This window comes from Alligator mississippiensis, chromosome 9 (assembly GCF_030867095.1).
Source record: "Alligator mississippiensis isolate rAllMis1 chromosome 9, rAllMis1, whole genome shotgun sequence".
Taxonomy (NCBI): domain Eukaryota; kingdom Metazoa; phylum Chordata; order Crocodylia; family Alligatoridae; genus Alligator; species Alligator mississippiensis.
Genome location: NC_081832.1, coordinates 66,707,176 through 66,728,179, shown reverse-complemented (window position 1 = coordinate 66,728,179; position 21,004 = coordinate 66,707,176). Strand labels below are relative to the sequence as shown.

The window sequence follows — 21,004 nt, the reverse complement described above, 5'->3', positions numbered from 1 at the left end:
TATGAAAATTGCACCTGCCTCGGGCCACGTACATATTGTTTTATTAAAGTTTGGATGAATAAACTTTAAAAGAGTTGGGGGGAGGGGCAAAGAGGCAAGGGGGGGGAGAGCCCAGCTGGCTTTTCCCCTGACCTCCCCCTCTGTCGCACAGTTGTCTGCTCATGTTAATCTGGTTAGTCATGACTGTACATTTTAAAGTCAACTCAATGCATAATTGTTCTGGTTCAAAGGCCCAGGCTACATTTGAAATAAGGAGGAGAACAGCACTGGAGAGCAGGCTGGGGTGGTAAGAGAGGCCACTCTGTCAACATGCACGTCAGCAAAGTCTTTCTGCACCTCAGGGTGCAGACAGCCGGCCATATCTTTAGTACAGAAATGGAGTCAGCTTTTCTATACTAAAGATACAGCTACAGTTAACAAGAGCTTGATTTTTTTTTTTGGTTCCTAACATTGTTTTGGGGGTTTCTTTTTATCCTTCTTTTAAAAGAAGGAAAACAATCCTTTCTGGCCAAAAGCCCTGCACTTTTGCACAGCCCAGCAGAGGGATTTGCTCTCTCTCGTCACTCAAATATTTTAAACGTGAATGCTCACGAAGCAGGAAAATCGCCTAAATCAAATGGCTCTACCCTTAGCTTGCACGATGCCTTCAGTGTCCAAATGCCCCTTGGGGTATGACCAACCCAGAACATTAAAGGTAAAAGCGTCAATATGACTGCATCCCTGCTGCTGCTGTTGTGATTGGCACTGTCCCAAGGTGGCAGTTGTACATGGTTGGGCTGGTTTTGCCGTTTCTTCCCAAAGAGCAGAGTAAAGTGTTTGATTCCTCTCCTGGGAACCAGTTTCCCCAGTATGGCAATGGAAGGATTTCCATTAATAGGCACCATGACTGATGCTTTGCTGAAGCATCAGTAAAGTGCCTGGGATGCAAACCATAGCTGTTGTTTGACAGTTATGGTGGGTAACAGACTGTGGTTCCTACTTGTCTCTTTTATATCGGTGCTTAAGTAGTAAGATCCCCAGACAACTGGGGTCCTTGCCTGCAAAAGGCATTTAAGGACTGGATATATAGAATAAACCCCTGGTTCTTTTTAATGGTTTTGGACAGATGAAGCCTAATTTGAAACCACTGATTTCAGTTGCAACTGCTTCCTTGGCCTAGAAGTACAAAGCAATTTCAATTAAAAAAAAATAATACTATGATTTAGACAGTAACGTAACTTAGCCTTAGCTTCATTTGTGTGTAAGAAACAGCCATGGCAGAACAAGCCCTGGCCAAACAAAATGAATAGGGTGAGAGGAAAGGAAGTTAATCCAGTAAATCCCAAATTCTCTACTCTCCTCCTTGCTCACAAAATGGTAGTGGCTGTAGCCTTCCCCATTCTCTTCTGAGATCTGTGTTGACAGAGCGATCTAATGAGAGTATGTGCATGGGGTGGATTTGTTTGCTAAAAACAATAAGAAGCTGCTAGAGGAAAAACAACTTGGCAGCTCCTGCTTTATTTCAGCCTTTGGATGGTTTCAGGCCAGGGCTCTCCTTGAACTTTCTGTTTTTGTAGCTACAGTGCCCAGCCAGAAAGCAGGATCATCAACTGTAGTGAATTCTTGTCTAAATAGTAAGCCTGGTACTTAACCCCTGTGAGCTGGGGCCTAGGAGGCAAATTAGCAGCTGTTTCTGGAATAATTGCTAAAAATATTGGACGCATCTGTCTTTTAAAGAAACCACAACCACCATTCGTATATTTAACAATATATATTTTTTATATATATTTATATATATATTTCTAGATCAGTACATTCATCAGTACTTGTTTTTCTTCACAAACAGAAGAACTCTTACAATAGTAGACTTTCTAAAATAAATACTATTAAAATAGAGCTTCAAAATAAATATTCTATACAAAGGAAAACTTCTGTGGTAACTTCTCAGTGTGTGATGGGGGCGGAGGGAGAAGGGAAACCTTAAACAGCTTTCCAGAGCATGAAAGGAAAAAAAACCCCATATATTTATATATGCATATATACACACATGCCCAGTGCAGAAGAGAGCCTGAGCTTGCCTACATGAGAAGGTAAAATGCCCAGGGATTAATTTTATGGTACAGTAGCTACACTACACTCCCCTCCCTGGGGTGTCTCTGGGTTGAATGGAAGGTCACTTGGATGTGGAGTTGATGATGTTGCGCTTAACATGCACTAGGAGCATCCACACTGTCAGTGCAGGGTAACTACTGTACCATTAAGTTGTTCCCTGGCCCTACCATTCTTGGCCTTCCCATATAGATAAGCCTGTATTGAGGAAATAAATGAGAATTTGCTTTTACAGAAGTGATGAGAAGCTGTTTCTGAAAGGCCATAAAGCACGTGTTGTGCCAAGTCCTGCCCCTGCTCTCCCCCTCACAGCCCTGTTCAGGCCAGTGGAGTCGCATGCCTCTGGAGGAATGCTTTCTTCTGCTGCACTGGGTACAAGGGAGATCCAAAGAAAAAAGTGGATCCCCTTTCAGGGATGTGCAAAACCAGGCTAGTGCTCTCAGTGGCCTTATTCCTCCCACTCATGCTAGGGCAGCAGGAGCGTGCACTGTGGCAGGGCACGGAAGTGATGGGAGAGCAGCCCCACACCAAACTGGGCTCACTTGTGGCACAGCCAGCAGCCGTGTTCCAGCTGGAGAGGGAGTCTTAGCTTGCATGATCCTTGTAGCATGTTGGGGTGTGTTACCGCTACATGACAGGGAAGGCACGGCTCCAGCTTTGGCCCAACTTAACACCATCCTGCACTGTCCCTTTACACTTTGTACATCCCGGGAGCAGCATGAGGTCAAAGTACCTTAAAAAGGGAATGGGGTGGGGAAAGAAGAAAAGAAAAGGGAGAAAACAGGTTGTTGGCTGGCAAAAGATATTCTCAGTCAGCAGAGCAGCCAAAGGCATCGAAAGGAATAGTGTCATGTTGTCAAGGCTCTTCTCAACTGGTCTAACCCAGAATCTTTTGAATGCTACACAAGAAACTCAACAACTTTGTTGCTATGCCTCAGGCAAAGAGCTGGTGAAACATCCGAGCCGACTGCTGCACCAGGGGCCTGAATAACACAAGGAGATTCATTCTGCTACATTTACCACTGCATGGACATATCCACTAATGCTTTGGAGTTTTCCAGCATGGGATCTGTGTACATCATAGCAGGGTTTACATAGTAAAACAGAAACCTATAAAGAAATAGGTGTTTACAAGCATGTACAATGAAAGCCAAAGGAAGCCACCTTTGTAAGAAGACAGCAGAGGGGGGCAGAATCACCTGTGTATATGTACACCAACAGACTGGCACAGTGGAGGCCATGTTTCAGTAATATGCAGCCAAGAAATAGAATCTGCTATTGCAAATTTGCAGTATTATGTGCTAAACAGAGGATGTGGGATAGAGGGGAAAATGTTTAGGTGGAGACCATCTGGGCACTATGTATGTTCACAGATAGAAGGAAAGGGTTGTTGCTCACCTCTGTGCTTGTTGCTGCATCTCCAAGCCTATTTATACTTGAAGATATTTTATTGACTTATTAAATACAATGCCCTGTATATTCAACCAGCTTGGGATGATTTTTTTCCCCCCTTTACATGGTTTCCTCAGATTTGTGCAAGACTGCATACAGCCTTTTCTCCTTCCCCTGTCCCCATGCGATTGAAGGCAAGCTACAGGCATCAGGAACTGGTAATAGATACAGTATCCCTTTTTTCTATGATTTACCATATACAAGCCAGAAAGTGTTATAAATATAAAAGGATGATGGTTTTTCTTTTAAAAGATTCCTGCACGATAAATATCTACAATTAAAACTCAACTAAAACCAGTCACCTGCTATGAAATGAATTCTTAAGTAAAAAAAACAAAACAACTCTAATCAATACAATTCCCCCCCCCCCCCCCCAACCTTTATACACAACAATTGTAAGACAACAACCAAGCAATATGCTTCCTGGAAAATGCTACATGGGCTTATTGCTTATCTAATTAAAGATGGCATGTGTGTGTCATTGCTGGGCATCTACCTAGTACATTTCCTCTAATTAAAAGGGAAGGGGAACCCCCACCAAAGAAAAACAACCAAACTGAGGCCCGGATAGGCTTTCAACATGCAACAAGTACCTGTCTACCCATTTGATTTGTTGCATGTTAGGACACACATTTCATTTAGCACCTTGCAGTCGTCAAGAGAAAGGGGTTACTGCATCTGATGGAAGTGTGGAGCTGGCCCTTCTGAGTGCACAGACACAGCCCGTTTCATCTAGCTACTGAACTCCATGGGCAAGTTTTCATAAATATGCCTCCCCTGCCCTCCCCAAGCTTGTCCCCTATAACTTGTTAACACTAAAATAGACTTTATTAAAACAAACAAACAAACAAACAAACAAACAAACAAAAAACCTCCTCTCTATATATTTACATAGCCACACTATTGTACATAATGGGGAAAACAAACAAAAAAAAAAACAAACGGGCAGCAGCAATAGAAATAGGGGAGGGAAATGCTTCAAGCAGATATTATTCTGCCAAAAAAACCCACAACAACCCCTCCCCCCCCAAATAAACAAAACACCAAACCATAGTTTCCTTAATATTTATCGGAAAAGTAGATCTGAAGAGCTTGTTCCATGAGAGAGAGACTGTTGCACTAATATATCACTTTAAAAACATATGTATATGTATATTGTGCTCAGTTTTTTAAACCCTCCTAGTTTTAGAGAGGAGGGGAGAGGAGATAAGTTGGAAAGCTCTAATAAATGCCGACAGTCTCACTGAGCAAGAACTCAAGCTGGGGAAATAAGGTTCATGCAAAGCCTCTTAGGAATGGTGTTAGGTTTCTGCGTGGATGTAAAAATACATTTTAAAAAATCCTCTAAAACATGACATCTGAGGCTACAAATTTGGGCTTACTGGCAAAACCAACATTCATTTTTTTTTATTAAGCCTGAATTTCAAGAGGAATTGACATTAGGACATTATCGCAGTGCCTGTACTTGTTGAGGGGGAGGTTGCATTGCACCAATTTCAGTTTTGAAGGGGGGGGGGGGCAGAAAAAAAAAAGTTAGCCTTAACATGGCCAGGTAGGGTGTGAATAGAAATATACTGAAATACTAATGGTCTTTAATAAAAAGTTTGAAAACCCATTCTTAAAAAGGGGCATGAAAAACTGTTCTAAAGCATTTATATTGGACTCAGCTGGCCCTTTTTAAGTGTCAAATGGAGGGTGGGGGGAGGGGGAAACATCAACCCTTCACCTTCAACAAGCTGCTGGTAACAAATCAGAGTTGAAAGGGAAAAAACCTATCGTACTGTGAATCCAAATCTCCTTCGGTGAATGAGAATGAATATTGCTTCTGCCGACGTGCCTGCCGAGCTCACAGTTAATGATTCTCGCTGTGTGCAGGCACCCTGAGCAGTCAGCATGCTGAAGTAGACAGTAAAAAGTTTTTAAGCAGCTGTACTTCATGGCATGTGCACATTTTCGGCCTTCTCTCTAAAACGTTAAGAATTCTCCTTTGGCCCATCTGTCAAAGTTGTAGCTCGCCAGTTCCAAAACCCTGAATAACCCAAAGTGCTTCAGTTTGTGGAAATAGTTACTTCTGCTTTCTCTGAAGGCAAAAGGCTAGATGTTATCCTCAGAACACAGGTTGTAAGAAACCCACTCCCTGGTGTCTCTTCCACTCTCCCCAGCTTCCCAAGTGATCAGAAAGGCTTTTCTGGCCTGCTTGTTTTGCCATCCGGCACCGACTTGCAAATGACGCTGTTTGTGTTTTTACATCTGCATCCCGGCCGACTCACTTGATCGTAGCATCTCTGGGAGAGTTTCACGCAGCCTGTTGCTGGCAGGTAGCAGAGCAAGCAGGGCAGGACCAGAGAGAGGGCACTCATGAAAGACCAGCGGGCACAGCAGTTCGAGTGGGAGCAGGAGCAGGGGTGGTCTGCACAGGTGCCCTCGTCATCCTCGTTGGTGCAGTGGTAGAAGACACCCTTCACCAGACACATGCACGTGGAATAATTGACCAGGTTCTGTGCGGAGCAGAGGCATTCCTGGTTACACACCCAGCAAGAAGGCAGAGTCCTGGGTAGGGCACACTCCTTGCACTTGCATTTCCCACAGGCTTCGCACAGTAAAAAGTGCTTATCAAGTTCCTGAGACATGGGTCCCTTCAGATCCAAGGGTTTGCAGTTGATCACCTTGGGCTGTATCCGGACTGCTCTTGGAGAAGACTGGTCTGCCACAGGAGCTGGTGCCATGTGATCCAAGAGCCTCTGGTCTGAAGATGTGCTGCTGCTGCTACTGATGGAGCTGGGCCGTCCACTGAAAGAGATCCAGGGGTGGGTGACATCCTGCTCGCACCTCTGCAGGTGCTGGCTGATCAACGTGGGTTCATAGGGCCCTCGGGGGCGCTTCTGCGTGGCCAGCTGGGCAAGGGTGGGATTGTCAGTGTAGTCGTTCTCAATGTGAATCGTCTTCATTTGGTCAATTGGTAGGATGGTGAGGGGGTGCTGCAGCCTCCCATAAGGGATCCGGCCATCTAGCAGCGGCTGGACCATGACAGAGTTTGGAACCACCGTGATATTGTGGGGGATCCGGGGCTCCATTGGTCAGACTGGTCTTTGCTAGTAGGGAAAACTGCTCTTACGTGTCCTGAAAAAGAGAAGGAAGAAAAGGGGCACGTCCCCAAATTAACTGGGTGCTTGCAGTCACTCATTGCCAAAGCTGCCATTGCATGGAAGGGGTTATAGCCCAAAGCGTGGGGCAAGGAGAGATGAAGCACTTGCTCTTGTATAAAAGGCCAGACGCTCGCATTGTCCTCTAGCACTGTTCTACTCTCCCTAATCCTGGCCCAGCATAGCTCTTCCCCAACCACGGTTAGCCTTGCCAAGCTGTACTAACCTTCCTCCCTCCTCAGTGATAGGGAGGAATAGCGGTGAGGGAGCTGAGACTGCCGACTTGAATTACCCGTCTGTGTTCAATTAGGCTTCGTCTAGTAAATAAGCTACTCCAAAAAGATATTGACCTATTTTTCTTACCAGTCCTGAATCTCCACCCCCTGACTCCAATGTGAACAACTGCTAGGAGAGCCACAGCTTCAACTGGCAAACAGCTGGTCCACAGAGTTTGGGATGTGCTGGGTTACCAGGCTCCCTGAGCACAAACTCAGAAGAGCAGTGTTTGGCCCTGGTGGAGTCGGTATGGGGCATTCAGGCTGTTCCACAGATCTGAGATCCAAGTGTGCCTGCCCTTTGTAATTGCGTCTTTAACGGGTAGATTGTACCTAGCATCTGTAAGGTGAACCCTTGCTGTCATGACAGTCCATTGCCTGCTAATCTCTCTCCCTGTGGATGGCTTGTGGGCAGGGCAGAGGTCCAAGCCAGCTAATGACAGCGGCAGAATTATTTCCTGCGGGAGAGTTGCAATAGCTTCTTAGACGATGACATTACAGAACGCAGATGTCACCAAGTTCTGCCTCTACCCAACCACACCCCAAAATCCAAGGTCCAGCCATATGCAGATCACAGAGCATGGCTCCCATAGATCTGAAGGACAGTGCCATTGTGAAAGGTCATCAGGAACGATGCTGCCAAACCAGCAGATACCAGGGTGGGAAAATTTTTCAATTAACAATAATTGTGCCTTGGACCAACCCAATTGACTAAGATACTGCTGCTGTGCAAAGGGTGGGGCGTGGGTCATGGAGACCCTACCAAGGGGAAAATTTAAAGTGTCAAGGGGGCTTTTACCCTTTGTACCTTGGAGTACGACCTGCCGCTGCTTGCCCAAAAGCTGCCTGGCAAAATCTGAATCCTTAGATGGTTTCAGGTTCCTGGCCCTTTGGGACAGCTCCCTCCCCACACACTTTCCACAGAGAATCTCTAGTGCTTAATTCTCCATTCTCCATAAATGCTACCTGCAGTTCTGGATACATTAACCTCCCTTCTTCCCATGCACACCTGAACCCACCCAGCTCCACTGTTCCCTTGATGAGATGGATGGTGTGAGTTTGGAGCAGACAAGTAGAAAAGGAAGCATCTGACCAGTTTGGATCCTGGAGCCCAGGTATCCCCTATAAAGTCCCCAAATGTCATCTTAAATAGTCCGAGCCAAATCTCCCTCCTTTAGACAGATACTGTGTTAGAGGCAGTATCTTCTTTGAGGGAAAAGAAGACCTTTAAACAGGCAAAGGATGTTTCAGCCACAGTCACCGCATTGATTGCAGCGTAGACAGAACTCCCTCGTTCAGATACTGGTAGCAGTCTAGCTGTGGGAATGCATAGCTCCGTGGGAGTAATTTACCTAGCTTGTAAGGCAGGTTTTTGCAGCCTTCTGTAGTTACACTGCTACTGGTACCTGTGCTAATTGTTAATGGAGAACTAGCTTGGATATGCTTTCACTATACCAGCCATACCCTACAACTGCAACAACCATTTCATGGATGCAAAGTACAGGTAGATCATGCCTACAGGTAAAGCTTGCTGCAGTGAGACACTGAAAATGTGATCAGACATCACGTCACCCAAGTAACTGAGTAATCTTCAAACACCATGAATGATATTTAGTACAAATGCTGTTTACTAGTGAGGCCAGCTAAGCCCTCTATTGCTACGGTTTCTAATTTCATTGAAAGAGTGCAATTCATACTGGAGTCAGGCCAAAGACTCAACTGTAGCGTAGGACAGGAAACCACAGGAAGTAACTAAACTTAAATCAAAGAACGGAAACTACGCGGTTCAAATTTAGAAAGTGCACATTGTTTTCTAGAAGATGTGCCATTTCCTCCTTGAGTGACCTTTATATTAGTTATTAATTATATCTGAGATCAGTTAAAAGCAGCAAGTAAAACTTGAGAGGGAGTGGAAAGAGAGGGGGCCTTCTAAAATCCAGAAAGGAAGCAGTGAGCTGTTTAAGTCCTCCCTTTTTTAAGAAGAAGAAAACATTCACTTAAAAAAAGTGTGAAAAGGTTATTTGGCCTTTACTGTAAAAGGTCAGGGAGAGAAGATAAAAGTTAGTAGAAGTTGTGTATATGGAAAGTACATTAAACTAAGCTATCAGGACCATGCAAAACACTATCCTAGAAGTAAAACTATTGTGTGAACTATTCACACTATCAGCAATTACCAAACTATTTCCCACTAATTAAAACATTCACTGATTTTAATACTAATGAATACACAAGCAGCAGCTGTGTAGGAGAAACTTTTGAAAGCTATAGTTGTCCGTCTTAAAGAGATGACAAAGCTCTGTTTAACAATCAGTTATTCTCTTGACCAGGAACTTGAACTTGGATTCTGAAGCACTGAACACTCAAACCTATCCTGAATTCAGAGGAAGATGCTGCTCTAAGCACTTCAAAAAAGGTGCTCAGCATCTTGCAGGATAGGGCTTTTGCAGTGAAACTGGACTCCAGAACACCAATTAGTGTTTAGAACAGTACGTGCCTTTTCTGAAGCATTGGTTGTAGAGGTGTTGGTTTAAGGACATAGGCAGACAAGGTTCTCCAGGGCTAAGTACAGACAATCAAAAAGCCCAAAGCTTTACTGATTCAGTCTTCGCAGGTTAGTCTGAGCTGCAAAGACTGAACTAATAAGCAAATGAACAGACAGTTGCTTTGGATTCAGGAAATGCAGCCACATGTCTGCAGTGGCTCAAGCCAAAAGCTGGGGGGGAAGGGGGGTGCTAGAGGATGGCTCCTCTGGCACATAGTCAGCATAGGGTGCGTGTTTGCTTCCTCTTTCTGCTGCCCCTCAGGTCTCTGGGATTTGCAGTCCAGACTCACAACAAACAAGACTCTGCAGGGTTGCTCATTGCTTCCTCTTCCAGGTGTCTCTGGGATTTGCAATCCAGTCACAGCCAGCACTAAGTAGGCAGGGCAGGAAGCTCCATACTCAGAGGAAGAGAAGTTTAACTCCCCTCCTTGGTCCCAGACCCCAGCAGGGGTTTGCCTGGGGAGTCCAGCAAGCCAGCCCTCACTCCAGCTAGGGATCAGAGGGCAGGGCCAGCCCTGCTCTCTGGATCAGATAGCACTCACTCACATTCACAAAAGTTTAGGGCTGGAAGGGACCTCACAGCTCAGCCCAGGGCTGCAAAGCATGCTAGGAGACTCAGATTTAACTTGAACTGGAAGGGGTATGGGACACAAGTTTCATAAACTGGTTTGACCTAAATCAGTTAAGTCTGATACTACATTGAACCAGGTTTATCCTATACCAGTTTCAAAATGGCTGAAACTGGTTTATGTGCACTGAGCTTGTGTTCTGTTACAGGTTTAAACCAGTTTCTGATCATTTAAACCAGTTTCTATGCAACTTCTGTCTCCAGAACATAAAACACCAGCAGACTCCACCTATGCCTGAAGAAGGACATTTGTGCCTGAAAGCTTGCAAAGAAAAGTTTTTCCAATTATGTAGTTGGTCTAATAAAAGATATCACATTTACCCAAAGAACCTTGTCTGCCTATGCCTTTTCTGATGCATTAGTATAACATGTTGGCTGCTATGCTTGAAAGACAAGAAACAACACAAAAATGCTTTCTCCACTAAGAATAATGCAGGTCCTTATTGGCAGCTTAGTCATTAGGCTACTGTCCTTTGCCATTCAACAAGTCTCTAGTTACTTTTCCTTAATTATTTGCCAAGAGTAAAGAAACTGACAATGTGCTCTTTTAAAGAAAGAGAAAGTAAAAAAGGAATATTCCCTACTCCTGTTCTTATCTCCAACATTGTGGAACTAGCAATAAAATGCTCACTTACCAAATGCTTGAAAAAACTATGTTTGTTAAAATTTAGCTGTGATAACCGATAATTAGGGGAATAAGGAAAAAACTGGTATTTTAATTTTGTCTGCTAGGGTTCAGTGTTGTATTTATATAAAAGTGCTACCTGCAAGTAAGAATTCAATATTATACAACATGTTAAGCTCCACGATTGTCAGGGGTTTTAACTTGTAAGAACCTAGGATTTTTAGAAAGCTTGATGGGGAGAGATGCAGCACTTTTGTTTGGAAAGCTGGGCATTTCAGCACCACTGACCATATGAGTGTTGATGGATTGGTATAAGAGGGTGGAATTCTGCAGGCCTACATCTCTTCCCATCTCGCTGTCAGTGGTATGTTCATTGCACACCTGTATTTTCTTTTAGTAAGCTAAAGCATGTTCACCTATAGCTTCCAGAAACTGGCAGGAGTTGATTTAGCCCCAGCTGTCTTTTAGTACAAGTTAGTGGCATTGTCTCAAGTCACACGAGGTCTAAGTGGAGCCCACAGATTATCATTATTTTAATGTGTTCTTTTATGTCGATATACATGATGAAGGGGGATCGTTTTTATCCTGTAGGCTGTGTCTAACAACCTTCTGTGCAAACAGCATCAGGTTTAGTAAAATTATGATTTTTCTGTTTATGTAGCACCTTTCATCCCCAGAGGAACATTAAACACTTTGCAAACTAGAGGACTGAACCTGCAACACTGAATTCAGTGCATGTGTGTACATACCACATCAAGGAAAAGCAACTCTCTAACAAAGGGCAAACAGCAGGATGCTTTTAGGGAAAGTGTGAGTGCATACTCTGTCTTTGGTGTTTAAGTCTTGTCTTATGGGCTCTGCCAATCAGAGATGGTTGCGCAGAACTAGTGATAATACCACTTGTATTCAAGGTGTTCCCCTAAATTAGTATCATTTTCTGTGGTGTAGTGTCTGTAGCCAGGTACAGCAAGTGTTACTCTCAGAAGTAGCTCACGTGCAGGCAGGCATTAGAAGGTGGCCTTAACAGAGATGATTATTGTAGTCAGAATACATTTTTAATGTAGCTTTCCTGGACATGTCAAGATGATCAAGGCTGGAAAAAAAAACAAATCACAATGCAGAACATTTTCCAGACACCCTCAAATCACTTGCCCCACGATAGACAAGTCTGGCAGGCAGGGAAATGGAAGCATGCAGAGGTTAGTCAATAAAGCCAAGGTAAACCCAAACATCCCAGCTCCTAATCCTAAACATGCTACAATATCCTACTCTCTTTTAGTGTTTGAATTAGTTTGTCTCCCGATTCTTTAGAAACGTAATAGCTGAACTGGGGTCTTATCCTACTAAACCTCAATTGTTCTGACTCGAGCATGTTTAGAACAAAGTCCATTTTATGATCTCACTGGTATTTCCCCAAAGGATTCTGCTGCGTGATCTGTGGCCACCTGCTCACCAAACCTTTCAGTGGTAGAAGACTGAACTTCTATAAGGACTAACTAGACATGGACCTGGGTGGCATTCGATCTGCAAGGTGGTTACCACTATTTAAATCACTGGTGATGACAGTGACATTTTATGATCCACTAATTTTAGCTTATGTGTTGGCTCACCTGCTTGGTTCATCAGCATGCACTCTGAGCTACGGTACTGAGGGCTAGGAGCTAAAGTCCTCCTTATCTTTTAATAACTGGGCCATGATAAAAACAGCCCTCTGACTTGCCAGCTGTTATGCACAGCTTCCTTGTGGATGACAAGCTGCTTGTAGGTAGAGCGATTAGAAGAGTAGGAGATGCACCGGACACCCAAGTTCTGACACAAGATTTGATGACTAGCCTTTGACAGTGCCTGGAGAGGGTCCGAGAAGGATCTTCAATACATTTCACCCAATCCCCTGTACATGGAACAGGATAGCACTGAGATACGAGCCCAAGATTAGACTCAGGACTTGATCCATGGACCTTCTTGACCCAAAACAAGACAACACGAGGGAGTTTTCCTTCATACGGTTTCAGTCGGCTCATTTCTGCCTTCACGGGCCCATTCTGAGCTCTCATCAGCTTAACTGGGAGCCTTGCCACAACCATCACAACTTCCCCCCCATTTGGTTTTATTTCTGGGAAGCAAAACAACTACACTTGGAGCTAGAGATGGCATTAACAGAGATAAAAGACTCCAAGAAGTGTGGTGGGGCGAAGTAAGAAAGGCGTCTTGTATAACAAGTCAATATAATGTAGGGTTTAGCCGCTGGAAGCATGCTGAGGCATCAAGTTCTCTGCTAAAGAGCTGAGAAATGCAGCTCCTCCTTGCCAAGAAGATGGGTTATACATTCAGGGCACCTGGTAGGAAGTCACCAAAATGCATGGTTTGAAATGATGGCATCCTAGAAAGCGCTCTCTCTGTTGTAACTACATCTCTAATCAGAACCGTCTATTTGGCAAAAATCAAGACCTTGAAAGGAAGGGAAAGGAAAAGCAAAGCTGCTGTTGGGTGAACTGCTACAGTGTTTCACAGGAAGCCCCTTCCCTCCCCCCCCCCTAAAATTAGCCTGTTTTGCCCATGTTGAGCAGCCAACTGTGCCTCAAGTCACTCCAGGGACTCAGATGTTAAGATGACCTAATTCAGCATAGATCGCTTGGGGCTGGTCACTGTGTCGAGGCAGTGAAGCAGCTCTAGACAGAGGAGGATGTATGCACGAGTCAATGCCGTCGGACAGCTCAGGTTTTGCTGCTTTTTTGAACTGATGCGTTTTGATTCTGGCCTTTGAAGCAGTCTTGGTTACCTGAGGCCGAGAGAGAGTTGATCAGAAAACGTTAAAAATTTGATGAGAAAAAGGAACATTTCTGCTGGTTCCTACTGACCAGCTGCAAAGGACTGGTCAGACTCTTGCAAACTCAGATTCCTACATCCAGGGCTATCATTTGGGCACTGCTTACAAACACCAAATTCACTCATTTTTCCTACCCAGCCCTGCATGTTGTTAAAGTGCCTTCTAGACAAACATGTACAGTTTTGCAGGTGTCCACCCTGTAGTTCGTCTGCAGGGAAGGGATTGATGCTATCATAAAAAGAGAGAGGAATCTCCCCCTGCTTTGTGTCTAGAGTGAGGAAACAACTTGCAGTTTAGCTCTCTTCCAGATGGCATCCGAGCCAATTGAGTATTCAGAAAAGAATGCACAACTCACGTTGATTAGCCTGTGTAAGATGAGCATGCACGCAGAAGGCCCAGCATGTTGTAGGAAAAAAAAAAAAAAAATCTGTTGACTTGTGATGCAAAACATGAAAGTGATGTATTTTAAAAAAGGAAGAGAGAGGAGAGAGGAAATAGTAAGGCAAGATAGATACTCTTTGAAGACTTCTGCTCACTAGGCAGTAAAATAATTTGATAAAAAAATTACAGTATCAAGTTAAACTTAATTCTCTGTACAGGATACCTAATATATAGCCAACCCCAGACAAAGTGGTGCCTTGCTGGTTCTATTCACATTCTGATTAAGTAACTGGCCCTGCCTTCAGGCCTTGATGCTTTGGTGCTTAAGCAAGTGTGTCACTTGAGATATGCTGGTATTCCCATTGTGCTGCATGGGTGCCTTCAAATCCACAGCATCTCTCAAGGTGCTGATGCAATTCTAGGTGAAGATTTCATGCAAATTCTGATTCAGGACTGCTGTGCAAATACTTCTGGCATAAAATTAGTTACTTTATCAATAATCAATGCAGACATGCCTATGCCAGTAAACCAGGCATAGACTTACCAGGTCTGACTTTACAGGCTTTTTTCTGAACTCAACAGGAGGATAATCTAATGAAAATAGTCCCAAAATTAGTTGAACCTTTGAATTTAAATGGGCTCCTGCAGGTCAACTGAGAGCTCCCATGAGCCAGAGAAGTAAAAAATAAGTCATCTTTATACGGCTATGTAAAACTTTTAAATGTAATGAATAGCCACATCACAGATCTGTACCTTTTTTTTTTTTCTCTAAAGCAGAAGTTGGTCATAATATGCAGCTCTTCCCAAGAATGAACCTTGTGGTTAGTTAATGTTAGTTCCATAAAACTGAACCACAACAACTACGTTGAATTTCTCCACGTAGATAAGAGATTTTTTAATATACATGGTCTTGCCAGTATCTGAACTATTACTGTGCTGCAAAATAGTTTTCTAAAATTTTAGGGTTTGTAAAACATCATTTTAAAATGGAGCATGGCATAGCATTTCTTGTGGTACCCATTCAAACTTGGAAGCTTTGTTGGATTTCCTTATGGAAAAGTCCTACAGAATTTTTTGCACTATTTCTATGTATGTATAGAATTTAGGAAGTTATAGTCTTCCTATAGAAGGCTGTAAGCAAGTCACAAAAACCTACAGTAGAACGTATTCTCTATTCAATTCTGTAGGTTTAGGGCAACCTTCTGTAGAATCCTATTCGTTTAACACCTATTAAATTATTTTTCATTTTCTAGATGTCAGGCAATTTTCTCTTCAGCTTGCGGGGGGAACAAAATGGTCTTTGCATTGTTTAATACAGTGCTGATATGCAGTTTGATACAGTGTCTTATTCAGCTAATACCCACTAGCTTACATTTATGTAACAGGCACGTAGGAATAACAAGATATTGAAAACGAGTGCTGGACAAAAAGCCTAGTCTCCACTACCCATTTACTATGGCCCAGAAATGCATCTATACGTTCAAGACTGAAATGTTTCTATTCTGAAGGATGCCAAGTGCTCACACCTCCTATAAATGAACAAAAGTGGCAGCTGCTCAAGCCCAAAGCAGCACTGCTGCATCTAGGCCACTTTTTGCAAGGTTCAGTTGTTAACATGCACATATCCTGCCCTTAAATCAATGCAGTCTAAAAAGAGAAACCCCAAACATGTTGTGAGCTTATTCGGTAATACATTTATCACCATCTGGATCAAAGCTGTAATGCAGTTCGGCACTCGGAGCTCTCTGCCATGTCAGTATCAAGTATTGATTTTGGGGGGTTACAATTAGTGCTTTTAATTAAGATCATGCTTTATAAAAAGTAAGAATTCTTCTTAGGAGGTCTCAGAGACAGCAGTTAGTTAGTCTTCAGCCTTCTGCACAGGCACGTAAAGTGGGACTTTGCAGTAGTCACTCACCTTGTCACTTGGAGGTTTCCGCTGGTGCCTCTCAGGCAAACGGGTTCTTTCCCAGGATACCGGGCTGTTGTGTGGCACGGGGGTGTGATGCCACCATGGCTCACTCCACCCTCGCTACCATCTTTAGACAGTGCTCTGTTCATATCAAGTACCTGGACCCAGACTCGAACTCTGGCTACGTGCTGACCCACGGCAGAGGCTGCCTTCGAAACTCAAAAGATCCTCACAGCATTGAACTCTGCTCACTCTTCAAATGCTCCTCTCCTAGGCTTTCATTTTATGGCAGTATCCAAATGGGGTGGAGCCTAGCGCAGACCAAGGTCCGTCTCTCTGCCTTTCAGCATAACCTGTAGCAACCCTCCTAGCATAATAAACAGTGAGCTCCAATTTCTGTAGGATCCTCCCTTCAAGCATTTCAAAGTACTTTCCAGGCATCATGATCCCTAAACCCCCGAGGTATGGAGATGCTATTGCAGAGTGGCCAAGTGCACCATCCTTATCTTATGTGATTTCAAAGAAAGAGACTGGCCCCAAGATGATGCAGTGGGGAAGTGTGTTTGGAGCAGAAACCAGAGATCTTCCAATTCCCTGTCCTGTCATCTAGCCACTAGATTACGCTTTGTCAGATTCCCAGCAAGAAGCTATTGGTTTTTTGGGCTCTCCGCATAGGAATGCAAGGCCTTTTCTTCCAACAAAAAAATCTGGGCCATATTACAAGCTCATTTGAAATACTTTTGGAACCTAAATTGCTCCTGTTGTTAGCACCAGAGAAGCTTGGCACACGTGGTCTATCAATGAAATTGTGCTCATTCTTCTTGAGGTACACAGTCAGCAAACTTGAGATAAGGCAACAGGAGGACAACAAGAGCAGAAACTCCGGCGCGAGAGCAAAGTCTAAACACAGATTAATAGTCCAAACCCTGAAAATCAAGGAAAATGTGTAGAAAGTGTGGACTGTAAGCGCCCATGGTGAATCCTTATCAAGGTAGTTGCCATTCTAATATGGCATTATGCTCAAAGGGCTCAGGATTGTAGCCTTCCTTTTCTGTGGTTTGCCATACCGTGGTGTAGAGGGAAATCCATCTAGAAACCCCCCCAAGCTAACCAGAGCTGTGGACTGTCCAATCTTTACATCCATGCACGACAAGAGCATAACCATTCTGGTGTCAGAGCAACAATGAACGCTGAGATTTACCACCGTTCAACCACACAGCTCCGAAGTTAGTCGGGGGAGGGAAGGGAAAAAAAAAAAAAAAAAAAAAAAAGGACTGAAATACCTAGAATATTGGCTAAAAATGAAGCTGGATTATCTGCTTGGCCTGTGACAGGGCAGCTGGCAGTGGAAATATAGAAAGGGCAAAGCAAATGAATCCTTTTTGTGAAGAGTGGGGAAAAAATATGGGGGTTAATTGAAGAGATATACCAAGTGATCTGGGATACACAGGAATACTAGAGTCTTATTCACACCTTCACTGAGGGTAGACAGCACAAAAACCATTCTGAATGGTAAATATTGTTCACTGTATCTACTGCAAGGAGACCACAAACTAATCCTGCCTAGGCAGCAAAGCTGGAGGATGAAGAACTGGTCTGATCTGAATCTCAGCAAAAGGGAACAGCTGAATGATGGCTGAATAAATTCCAACCTTGCCTTTGGTTAGAACGAAGGATGTCCTCAACCAAATTAAAAGAGGACCCTGTAGTGTGTGCACATTTACACGAGAAGGTTTATGAATGGTACCTTTATAACTGTAAACTTCATTTAGATTTGATTAAAAAAACTAAACAAAACATTAAAACAGAACAAAAACAAAATAAAACAAAAAATCCCATTAATGAAGGAGGAAACCCCCCCCCCCCCCCAGACTTTTCCCATTTCTATACAATGCCTACCACCCTTTCAATCATATTGAAATGAATAATTCAGATGAATGTTCCTCCCTTGGCCATATGAGCATAGCTGAAGTTTTCACCAAGAAGAATTGGAAGGGGGGAACCACCTCCCACCCCAAAAAAACCCCCCAAAACCTGGAAAGCTTTATGGGGAAAACCTGCCTCTTGCAGATGAGGCACTAGATCTGTGCCAGTGGTTCTGAAATTCAGAAGCTGGGAAAATTAACCTGCAACCATTCCAAAAGCTGCCCCTGTCCAGCTGCCCCTTCCTGCAGTGCAAGTGATTCACATCATGAATTTCCTGGTCTCTAGGGTTTACAATTCATCTTCAGTAGCTTCTCTGCTTTTTATGGTTTTGCCCCTGTACAGCAGTATTTATTTTAAGGTCAGAGAATTAAATAAGAAATCTCTAAATCAGCTCTTTTAAGCTAATGCAAGTGCTGCTTATCATTTAGAAGGCTTTATGCTAAGTGTAGGAAATTGTACTGCATTAGATCTTTTAAAAAAAAAAAAAATGTCGAACACAGCTATTCCTCCAGTTGTTTGCCTAGAGAGAGGCAGCTTTAGATACTAAGGCTGAACTTGGAAAGCTGCATATTTGGAAAGTCAACATGTTTAATGAGTTTTTTGCTATTTGTGTTAATATTGGAAGAATGAGATACAGCGAACTAAACATCGTTGCAACGGGAGTAAAAGGGAGGTCAATGTCATTTTGTTGAAGATGGGGGATGATTTTAAAAAATAATATTTCCCAACCTGATTTGGGAATCAATTATAGTTTTATAAAAAAAGCTTCTGCTTTAAGAGGTAAACAAATCATTTTCTCCCTGAACGCACCTCACAAGGAATTTCCAAAGAAGGACTGCAGCTTTCAGAAATGGTCCTTTTTATTTTGCAATACCAACACAGAGTCCCTTCTATCAACAGAACACAGCAGCCTGTGCAAAATGGCACATTTATCAATGAGACATCCACAGTAGGGTTCCAGTAACAGAGAACAACCAATCCTCCCTCTATCATTCATTTTTATATGGAGAAGGGGGAGCTAGTCATCAAGATCATTGCAATTCAGTGCACAAATTGCAGCTTTATTGTTTGACTCCATATCAGGGTTGGGGGGGGGGGAGGGCTTAACATTGAACATGTACAGCTTCAAATCATGGAAGATGAATGGAGACTGTGAGCTGATTTTTAGCATACTGTAGCCTCAGCCTGCTTTGGAACGAGGGCAGTACAAGAAGTTCTAAAGAATGAAAAATGGATATTCCCTACTCTGGGTAATTCATGAGTGTTTTCCCTCCATCTTCCTTAAAATAAAAGAAAAAAGAAAAAAAAAAAAAAGCAGTTTGGCTATATAATATTTAAATTAAGAAATCAGACCCTTTTTGGGGGGATTATATTGCAGAACAGGCAGCCAATGCAATAAATTATTTTTGAACACTTGAGGAGAAAGAAAGAACGAAGCCCTTTCTCCCGTGATTAATGCTCATTCCTGTTTGCACTGCCATTTCCAAGGTCTGCATTTCCAATCCTGCTCTCTGCTTAGACCCCTGCACAGAGGTCCCTTTCTGGTTTTTCCATTTCCTCTCTGATAATGCATTTTCAGAACATGTAGTCTTGTCTTTCTCCTATGATGCTAGAACTGGTACCAGGGAAGAAAAAAATCTGAGCTTCTCCCTGCTACGCAGTTGATGAAGGGCACCTAAGACGCAATTCTGCTCCATCCATGTAACATGCATCATATCGGTCTATCAGTACATGATTCTACACACAAGGCTTTATTAATGATCCACAGTTTGAAACCACAGCCCCATCCAAGAAAAACTGAAGCAACACAACCCCACAGCAGCACAGGGGATGGCATAGGGGAAGCAGAACAGAGCAGAAATGGAGCAAAAAGTCAAGGAAAAGGGAATTGCAGGACAGTTGCATGAAATAAAATGCTAAGGAGCAAAGGTCATGCAGCAAAGATCTGACGCTCCCGGGACTCAGCTCTGAAGTGTCCTATTATGGAGACAGCTCCGGATCCACTTAACATTAACAAGAGGGAGAGAGGGCTTGGTGGGGAGAAGAAATACATGAGCTGTCCTTAGACTCCAAAGAAATATGTGCTGCTCTTAATGGTAAATCTGGGGGAGCCTGAATTTATCTCCTTTTGGTGTAGGAAGTATAGGGGTGGGGAAGGGCAGAGAAAACAACTCTGCACCCACAGCACCCATCCATTTCTACCACAGCCTCCCCAAACCCCAGTGTGACAAAAACCGCCTGCCCTGCACAGGCACCAAAGGCAGCTGGGGAGCAGGGACAGGAGTTCAGCCGAGACCAGCAGCGACACCAATGCAAATCCTGCAGGAACCAGGTCCTTTCTTGCTCTTTCCCCGAATGCAAATCCCGCTTTAGGTAATGAAGGGCCACACAGCTACATAGGTAGATCCCAGATACAAACATGCGTGTGGGCAGACACACGCACACATGTACGTGGACGGAACTGCATACGCAGGCTTCAGAGAGCCAACACGCACGCACGCACACACGACCCCTTTCCAGCATTATTGATCAGAAACACATACATATATATACACACACATATATATATATATAGATTATCTATATCCAGATAGACATATAGATAGACAAATTTTATATATAGAGACAGAGAGATCTATATATCGAGATAGATGGATATAGATCTCTCTCTCTATGTGTCTGTGTGTGTGTATATATATATATATATATATATATATATATATATAAAAATCTATCTGTATCTATATCTACACACGCACATAGATGTGCGTGTATATTTAGATATACGTCTACATATATGTGCACACATACATAAGTGCGTGTACGTGCGTTTCTGCTCACTAGTGCCAGGGCAGCAGGGACCCCGCACTCCCCCGGGCAGGACTCAGTCCCCGCGGGTCTCCGCGGCCCCCGCCCGCCGCGCTCCGCACTTACTCGCAGGAATTGAGCCGAGACCATGTCTCACCGGGCGACTTAATCCCACCTCGGAGCGAGACGCGAGGGCAGCCCGGCAGCGAGGGAAGGCAGGAAGGAGCCGTGCGCTGCGCTGTCAGCCGCGGCCGCTGCCCCCTCCCGCCCGCCTTGCTTCACTGTTGCAGCCGCCGCTGCCTGGGAAAATGGCTATTTTATGAATGGGAGGGTAGGGACCCCCCTTTGCGCATGCGCGGCCGCCCGACTCTATGAATGGGTGGGCACCGCGGCCGCA

At 43.8% G+C, this 21,004-nt stretch overlaps 1 protein-coding gene across 2 annotated transcripts; it reads right to left on the bottom strand.

Annotated features, from left to right (window-relative positions):
• Nucleotides 1-1,735: 1,735 nt before the first annotated feature.
• On the bottom strand, nucleotides 1,736-20,887 carry SPRY4 (sprouty RTK signaling antagonist 4). Of its 2 annotated transcripts, none has more exons than XM_006263392.4 (2): nucleotides 20,734-20,887; nucleotides 1,736-6,660 (listed from the first exon to the last, which is right to left on the bottom strand). In XM_006263392.4, exon 2 carries the CDS (start codon nucleotides 6,612-6,614, stop codon nucleotides 5,715-5,717), a length of 900 nt encoding a protein of 299 aa, XP_006263454.1. In that variant the 5' UTR covers nucleotides 6,615-6,660; nucleotides 20,734-20,887; the 3' UTR covers nucleotides 1,736-5,714. The 2 variants fall into 2 exon arrangements, with proteins under 2 accessions (XP_006263454.1, XP_006263455.1); XM_006263393.4 differs by lacking the exon at nucleotides 20,734-20,887 and adding an exon at nucleotides 15,880-17,088.
• Nucleotides 20,888-21,004: the final 117 nt, after the last annotated feature.

Excerpts from the sequence above, each read along its gene's own strand:
- SPRY4 (XM_006263392.4), bottom strand. The coding sequence starts at position 6,614 with ATGGAGCCCCGGATCCCCCACAATATCACGGTGGTTCCAAACTCTGTC.